At 38.4% G+C, this 9352-nt stretch overlaps 1 protein-coding gene across 1 annotated transcript in view; it reads right to left on the bottom strand.

The window, feature by feature from the left end:
- The window catches only part of LOC119580890, a 9046-nt gene extending 3448 nt beyond the window's left edge, over nucleotides 1-5598 (bottom strand). The window contains exons 1-5 of the mRNA XM_037929118.1: nucleotides 5247-5598; nucleotides 4636-4754; nucleotides 1068-1303; nucleotides 651-761; nucleotides 487-532 (exon numbers count right to left, since the gene is read on the bottom strand). Coding sequence (XP_037785046.1) covers nucleotides 487-532; nucleotides 651-761; nucleotides 1068-1303; nucleotides 4636-4717 — 475 coding nt within the window. The 5' untranslated portion in view covers nucleotides 4718-4754; nucleotides 5247-5598. The remainder of the gene's footprint in view (nucleotides 1-486; nucleotides 533-650; nucleotides 762-1067; nucleotides 1304-4635; nucleotides 4755-5246) is intronic.
- Nucleotides 5599-9352: the final 3754 nt, after the last annotated feature.

Genomic DNA, 9352 nt, shown 5'->3' with positions numbered 1-9352 from the left:
TCCAAAAAAAAGTTTAGTATCTCTTACTAAATATTATGAACACAAATATTCAGTTGCCAACATGCCCGAGAGCGTCTGGGAAGTTCACTGTACCTTCCTTTGTAGGTGCTGGTGGGCGAGCGAGCTCCGTCGTGGGAGTGGGTGGCTGGTGCATGGGTTGTTCCGGTATGCTTCCGCCCACACCCGCCGTTGTGACTTTATCTTTGTTTGTGGAAGGATGATAAGGTTCTGGAGAGACAGCGGGGAGTGAAGCGACAGTGGGAGGGGGAGGCGGAGCAGCGGTAGGGGAAGGGGGAAGCGGAGCAGCGGTAGGGGAAGGAGGAGGCGGAGCAGCGGTAGGAGAAGGAGGAGGCGGGGCAGCGGTGGTAGTTGGGGGAGGCGGGGCAGCGGTAGGGGGAGGGGGAGGCGGGGCGGCAGTAGTAGGAGGGACAGTTGGGGCAGCAGTAGAAGGAGGGGGAGTAGGGAGGTGTGTTGTCGTCGGCTTACCTGCTGTGGTGGCCAGAACGTTGCAGTCCACAACTTCCACTTTACCCTATGCACAGGAAAGAGAGAAAATCATTTTAAAAAATAGTGAAAACCAAATTCTAGATACTAACCCACACAGATATAGATATCGACAAATTATTTCCATGCAGTCATAATATTAGTACCTTAGCGAAAAGGTGAATCTTTTCATAAGAGTAAGATGTGCTGAACCACTGGTTTTTCTTATAATAGCTGAAGTCAACTTTTTTGTTGTCCAGCTTGACTTTAAGATTATGCTGGTGGAAGAAAGGAAAATATGGGAATCAATGGTGGGAAATGTAAATGAAAGAGAAATGTGAATATAAGTAAACTATAAAATGTGTATGAAGCATCAAAGAATAAATGTAAATAATAAAAAGGTATTAAATAATGGAGAAATACATATACGTTTCTGAAGAGATGTTTTATCGTTTTTATGATGTCCCTAGCCATTTCTTATAGACCACAAAGAGCAACGCAATAAATACCCTAACCCATTCTCTACAAACTACCATTCCCCACGAACAAAACCCCCATGAAATAACGCAACACCATCCTCTTACCCTAAAGTCAGCAATGATGTGATTGATGCTCAGTTTGTGCCAGCTGCCCAAGGGAGCCAAGAAGTCCTGGTCAATCAGCGAAAAACCGACCACGTACTCAACATTAATTGCTGTAGACTTTACCACGAGGAAGACCTTCAGCATAGCCTCGGAGTTGAGAGGTTTGACGCACCTCTCCACGTCCTTGGATCTGTATTCCTCGATCCTTTCCATCTGCTGCCTCTCGTAGATTTCTCCTGAAGGAAAGAGCGTGGTGGGATACATGTAATACAGACGTGTTGAAGAAGTGACTTTTTTTTCTTCTTGTTCTTTTTCTCGTTCTCCTACATCTGCTTTTTTTTCTCTCTTTCTGTCTTTTTCTTTTCATCATCATCATCATCATCATTACTATCATCATTATCATCATTACCATAATCATCATCATTATTATTATCACTGTTAGTATCATTGTTATTATCATTATTTTGTTGTTATTATTATTATTATTATTATTATTATTATTATTATTATTATTATTATTATTATTATTATTATTATTATTATTATTATTATTATCACTGTTATTATCGTCATTATCATTATTATCAAAATCATTATCCTTTCCATTACCATTATCATCCTTATCATTATCATCATCATCATCATCATCATCATCATCATCATCATCATCATCATCATTATTATTATTATTACTATTATTATCATTATCATCATCATCATGACCATTATCATGATCATTACTACAATTATTATTATTTGTAGTATAAGTATTATTATCATTATCATTATCATTATTATTATTATTATTATTATTATTATTATTATTATTATTATTATTATTATCATTATTATTATTATTATTATTATTATTATTATTATTATTATTAAAATTATTATTATTATTATTATCATTGCTATTATCATCTTCATCATCATCATTATTATTCTCGCACAAGGTTTCAGGAGATAACTATATAACTTTTAAGATAAGATACTAACGTAATAAACATCCGGAAAGTGCAAGGCAAAGCGTAAAGAAATATAGATATCTATTAAACTATCGAGTATAAACAATCTAAGCAGAATAGAACGTGCTACCTAACCTGGCTCATATATAGACTAATACTATATATTCCAGATAAAACTCACTGGCAATAGGAGGGCAAATGTTTGGGCGCAGGATGGGAACGAGAGTTACTCGCCCCGTCTGCCCCCTGGCAGGCGCCAACCCAGTATGTGGGCTTGGGCTTGAGGTAAAGCCCAAGGGAATCCCACAGGTAGACGTTGGTCACACAATCTGCCACCCCTCTTAATATGGGGCAGCGTTGGTGGGGGAGGCGTTGGTGGAGTAAGTTATCCGGGTAGGAGCCTGGAACATACGGTCCCTTGTAGCAGGATGAGCAGTTACCCCTGCTGTCAAGGGAACTGAAGCGGTTGGGAGTTGAGGTGGCTCCTCTTGAAGATGAGAAAACCTGGCAGCGGCACAATCTGTACCTACTACTGGTTAGGCCAGGGCAACGGTCACCATCTCCGGGGAGTAACTATAGCTATCTCCAGCCGACTTCAGCCAACAGTAGTAGAGGTAATATCAGTTGATGAGCGTATTATGACACTGAAACTGTAGTATGCTTTTAGCTTCATGTCTTTTGCTGTTGTGTACGCTCCTACCGATGTTTGTAAACTAGATAAGAAAAAGGCGTTCTACACCAAACTCATATCTGTGGCAGACAAATGGCCCCATTGAAACATTTGCATTGTACTGGGCGATTTCAAGGCAGTATCCGGCGCTGTGATCGAGCTGGCCATAAGATGTTTCTCAGTCCCCATGGCTCAGGAGCTGATCTCACCAGTGAGAATAGCCTCCTTCTCTGGGACTTTGCTAGATCCCAGAGAATGAAGATTTCTGGCTTCTGGTATCAGCACTCCATACCGCTTTACTGGACATGGTATGGCAATACAAGTACTGTGGCCAAGGAGATCGACCACATTCTTGTCAACACTTGCTGGAGGCGAAGCCCTTGGACCTAGAGGTCTCCTGACCAAGACCAAGGTCCAGGATTTGGGGGGCCTTTTAGGGGAACTTGTTAGTCGATACATGCTTGTGGAGAGGATGTTGAAGTCACAGAGAGATTTAAATACCATGGTAGCATAGTCCATGTTTCTGGGCTGTCAGACCAAGAAGTCAGTAGACGGATTGACAGATGGCAGCAGGAGCCATGAACTCGATCAACAAGAGCATTTGATGTCGGTACCTATGCAGAAGGACCAAGCTACGTGTCTTCAAGGCCTTGATACTGCTATTTTTGCTTTATGGAAGAGAAACCAGGACGCTATCAAGTGCCTTGGAGTCTCGTCTTGCAAAAAAGACTCCTGGGTGGAGGAGGCCCGTGGGACGACTTGGGCAGATCGATCAGACTTGTCGCGAGGAGCTAGAGACAGGCCGAGGGCCTGCCTTGAGGTTCGCCATGAGGAACCCCCTTGGATGGAAGCGAAGGATGGATGCGGCCCCGTCGGCGTTAGCGCACCGATGATGATGATTTATTCTATGCCGAAACACATTCCCATAGAAAATCATATTTCCTTCTTCAAAGAACTCATAATATATCCGAACCCAATAATTAAAAAACACTCACTACTACAGTCACTATTCCTTATCAAGGCGATATCAGTTGTACGGTGGTAAAGCTATTATTATAGGGTCAGCATACCTGAGAATAATGGGACACTTGAGACTAGGTGGTTATGAACAGACCATCTACGTGGTATGGGAATATCAGAGACTTTTCAGTGATAATAATTTTCTGTTCAATAATGCCAACTGATAATTGGAAATATTTATGACTGTCGAAGCGTGAATATCAAAACACATTCACGCGCGCGCACAGACACACGCACGCACGCACACACACACACACACACACACACACACACACACACACACACACACACACACACACACACACACACACACACACACACACACACACACACACAAATACACGTGCATACAGAGGAAGTGAGAAACAAAATAGGGTGAAATCATCCAAGCCAAGCTTCTGAGCCAGTTGTAAGCTGCCGGAAGGGCCTTAATCTCCCTATGGTCTCAGATAAGATTATCAAGCTCTCTGTTTCGAAAGTATATTCATTTGTTTTACTTCAGATGAGCGGATGATAACGATAATGCATGAAATACCCTTTCGAAATTCTTCTTTTTCTTCAACATGGATATGTGCTATCCGGGGAAAACTCTCCTATCTTGGATTTATCGTATGAAGAATGCATTTATTGCGAGCCTAATATAATCTAAACATGCCTAAGATTGTATAATATATATACATATCATACACTGTATATATACATATTATACATATATACATATATATATATATATATATATATATATATATATATAATATATATATATATATAAAATATATATATATATATATATATATATATATATATATATATATATATATATATTATATATATATATATATATATATATATATATATATATATCAAGTAAAGGTGATAAGGGAAGAAAGATATTCTCTTCCCTGCTTACCTCGAGTGAGAGAAGCAACAAGCAGCAGGTTAAATAGGCCTATCTGGCGCCAGTCGGACCCCGCTTTCATCACTGATATCATTTCGGCGTCTCTCTCTCAGGAACGGATCTGCCCCGGCCTGTGAATAAGGGAGAGTGATTATAAAGAAAATTTCGGTTTGTTTTATCTTATTTTGTTTATTTCTTTGTTTGATTTTATTTTGTATTATTTTTATTTTATTTATTTGTTTTTCCTTGTGGAGCCTGTCTATTGGCTTAATCTGTTTTCGTGGCAATGTAGGATTATATGCATTTATTTTTATTCGATGCCGCAAAATAGATCTCATAAGCTAGGAAAGAACGCCAAAAACTCATATTCTGATACTACCAAAAAAATTGTACTTGTTAAAAAGAACTTCATGACAGTAGGGGCCAAGTATAGAATTCTACATACAAACCTAATGTAATACATTTTCATATGGTTTCTTGCGTACATGTGACTAGCATTAAAAGCACAGTATCTTTACTACAAAAAAAAAACTACAAAAGCAAACCGCACGCCCACTAAAACGATACCTAAGACCTCAAAGTGTCCTTGAACCACAACAATCATTCACCCATTTAGTACGTACTGTAACAAGCAATTCGGAACCCTGGAACGACTCTTTCCTGAACAACTGCCTCGGACGCTTACAATCCAGGAGTGCCGCGTCTCTGCCGAAACGTCCGTCTACAGCCACAGGATTATCGATTATACCAAGATAAGATAAGCTTTCAGGCCATCGATATCGCGGACTTTTATTATTCCCTACTGCGTTAAAAAAAATAATAATAATAAAAAAACGATGGAGTGGTTTAGGGATGGAAGTGAATAAACGAAGGACAGGCCCATTTGGTAATCAATTTTCCGCAAGTACTGTGTAATCAAAATACCTCCTTGTGATCAAAATGCTTCTTTGTGTGTTTTTCTTTCTTTCGTCTCTCTCTCTCTCTCTCTCTCTCTCTCTCTCTCTCTCTCTCTCTCTCTCTCTCTCTCTCTCTCTAATATTCAAGGGATAGCTCATTTATTGCAAAGGATAAACATTTAGAAGGTATAAGAATATCCTTACCAAAGTTATAATATAAACCAAAGAAAAGTATTACAAATCAAAACAATGCATTCCTGAGGGGACAAGAAAAGTGTCACGATATAAATAACTTTTCCAAAAGAAACCATAAACTGGTAGAAAGGCATTTACTTCTTACACAAAGGATAGAAACAGGCAGTGCAGCCAATGTCATCAAGTATTTAAATGAGTATTTCAGTAGCACTGAAGAAAATTACTAGTTAACCAAAGAGCTAGGACCATTTTATAAAACTTTTTTTTAACGCTACGTAATATTCTTCCTGTATCCCGCAATAGTAAATGAAACAGATGTTATGTGTAAACGTAAATAATTCAGCTCCAGGTCATGACATCACAAAGGATATCTATCCAAGAATCTTCTCTCCCTGTGTACATTTTCATCGTCCTTTTTAAACGTGAATCTTTCCCAAACTCCGAGCAAATATCAAAATCATTCAACTCCATAAGGATGATGCCAATCGTGTGTGGGAATGCTAGTCTTGCTTCTTGGTTTCGTAGATTTTGCAGATATTGCAAAAGTTGCAGTTTCGAAACTAATGAAACGTACAGCTGTCTATATTCACACCAATCACTCAACATAATCTGCATTGAGTCATTTAACACGTCGTATGCGTGACGCGTTAGACTAGGAGTTTAGCGGGTAGGCAGCTGTGGAGGGAACTTGAGGTTCAGTACAGGTTTGTGCAATGCCTTGCTTCCAGATATGAGTATTACATTTTTTTCTGTGTTATTACCTATTTTAGCTGATTATGTGTTTTTGGCATAAGACAATACATTGGAAGTATTAGGGTAGTAGAATATTTAATCTTGACATAATTCTAAAGTTGCCTAAGGTGTTTTATCTTTAGAGTGGTTTTTATATGAACCTAATGAGGATTGTAGACAGCCACTGCAGTCACGGTTTATGCTTGGCGGTGGGCCATGGACAAGGATCATGTATGAAAAGTGGGTAACGACTAGAAAAAAGTTTGGGAACCAATGAGTTAAATAAAGTGAAATGGTCATTTTTGCGAGCGTTCAAAAGCCTTTGACATAATATCCAAAGGAGTAAATACTCTTGCCCAGGTTAGCGATATTTTGTAGGATATTAGAGGCCCAAATAATCTTAATTTGAATAATATAGGAACTCTTTCTCCAAAATGAGAATTACTGATGAATTACTGACCTCAAGGTTCGATATTTTGGCCGATCTCTTCTATCACAAATGGTAAATATTTTAGTTAGATTTTTTAATGATATTATTCCATCGTCTTGCCTTAACATTTTATGAATAAAACTTCTTCCTATATAGTATAAACTGATTAGAAATTATTTATAACATAAATAATGCATGATAACGAAATCATTTTAAGTTACCATAAATCTGTTGAAGACAAACCTTGCTTATATATCTCAACATGCATTTTGAATTGATAACACTGAATTCTTAGGGATTACTTAGATCGAATATTAGCCAGATTACCTCACAGTAATGTCATTACATGCAATTGTGTAAATTCTTAGGTATCATTCATAAAACCGCAAGCACCATGAATACTAAGTTTATAAATATTTAGTATACCTCGGCTACTGTTCTGTAAAACGATTATAAACATTGCTGGGTCTTTTATGGCCTGTATTCAGGTCTCTGCCTTATATTTGGGAGAATATCTCTTCATGACACGGCAAAAAAGGTTGAAAAAATAATGACTTATTCGTTATAGCAAATATTAAGGTTTCATCTCATATATCTTCCTTATAATGTTTGAATTAAGCATTTGGTGGGAAAAAAATATATATGTATATATATATATATATATATATATATATATATATATATATATATATATATATATATATATATATATAGGCATTTTGTATCAGATGGCACTATTTGATATCAGGAAGAACAGTTTTATCTCGATGTAAATGCAAACTCTACGGGGGTACATACCACGTTTTAATAACGTGGGTGTACAGTCACCCAATTGTATCGGATATTATGGTAAAGGCATGCAGAAAAAACAGTGATTAGTAAAAATTACGAACACTGAGCATAGTGCCGGAGCAACAGTGTGCTGTACGAACGACCGTTGGCGAGCCCTGGTGAGTGTATGTCTGACAGCACTTGACCTGGCGCTCTCACCTTTCCCGCGCTTGACCGCAGGGAATCAGTGACCTCAGCTGCGGACAGCCACCTCCTCGCTGCCTCATCATGGAGGGGGAGGGGATATGCTCGTGACTCCAGTAATTTGACTGACGGACCAACCAGAGAAAAGTATTATAGTATAATAGCAATAGAAGGGAAACGCGCAGAACCTTTGCAAATAGACAAGAAGCAATAAAAATATGTAATGCTATACAAGACATAAACAAATTAAAGGGCTTCATCAAATGCAAATTTCACCAGTCAGCTAATCATAGGGTGTGATGGGGGACAGGAAAACAATTATTTTTCTTTCATGGAATGTAGATGGTGTCAACTGTAGAATTAATGACTTGCTTTGCTATATTCATAATAATAATGTTGACGTTATCTGTTTACAAGAGCCCTTCACATCAGCCACTAAAATAAAAACCGCCCCTAGAATTAGAGGGTAACACTCCTATACAATCACAGGAATGACAGGCCTATTGATTGACTGATTGATTATCAAAAATTATCTGCCGCGTCAACAGATAAGGTCATTAGCGGTGAATACCTTGTTAGACTGAAATGTTAAAGACTTATGTCAGTGACACTATACCGCATAATCTGGTGCAGAAGACCGTTGACAACAATGGACAATATCAGCATTTACATATCCGAACAGCCTCTGGGTTTTTCGCTCTGTGTAATTTTTCAAGCTGATTCACTCCCTAACTTTCAGAACCACGGCACAATATGTATGGGAGATTTTAATGCTAGTCAATGTAAGAAAAATGGCGAAGAGTTCCGACATTTTGTGAACAAGAGATCTATGACTGTATATGATACAGACAGGAAAGCTCACGTGGAGGGGGGGGGGCGGATAGATTATGTAATAGGAAGGGATTTTGTGGATGAAAATGTCAGAAGCATACTTGCAACAGAACTAATCAGTGACCACTTTGCAACAGTAACGAGATACGCTGTTGATAATGGTCAGTCTGAAAAAAAACCTGGGACACCACTTTAAATCACGTATCCATTATATGCTATGCTGGTGACTGGTATAACGAATACACAGTAACAAGTGTTGATAAATGGTCACTTATAACTATAACTCATGGGTCTGTCCAAAGAAAACTTTAAAGTGCAACAACTCGCAACGGTCAAAACAACCTATGTGAGTCGGTAACCCTACAATATTAACGGAACAAAAGCAAGTTCAGGAGCTTTTAGATATCTACAAGCAGGACAATACCCGTGGCAACCTTATTCAACTAAATCTACAGGAATTAAAAACTCATATCAGAAATGAACACTTTGAACAGTTCCTACAAAGCATTAACAACAACACCTCAATTTCAACTTTTAGGCAAACCGACTAACAACCCGCAGTTTCATAGTTCTTCTTACACAAGCAGATGTGCTCCTTAGTCAATGGGCTGGAGCGTCCAAATTGAGTTCACTTCCCACAAATATTCAGAATCACCTTAGTTTACAACTG

Source organism: Penaeus monodon, chromosome 14, assembly GCF_015228065.2.
Source record: "Penaeus monodon isolate SGIC_2016 chromosome 14, NSTDA_Pmon_1, whole genome shotgun sequence".
In the NCBI taxonomy this organism is placed as follows: domain Eukaryota; kingdom Metazoa; phylum Arthropoda; class Malacostraca; order Decapoda; family Penaeidae; genus Penaeus; species Penaeus monodon.
The sequence above is the reverse complement of the archived record's forward strand: the minus strand, read 5'-3'. Positions and strand labels throughout refer to the sequence as shown.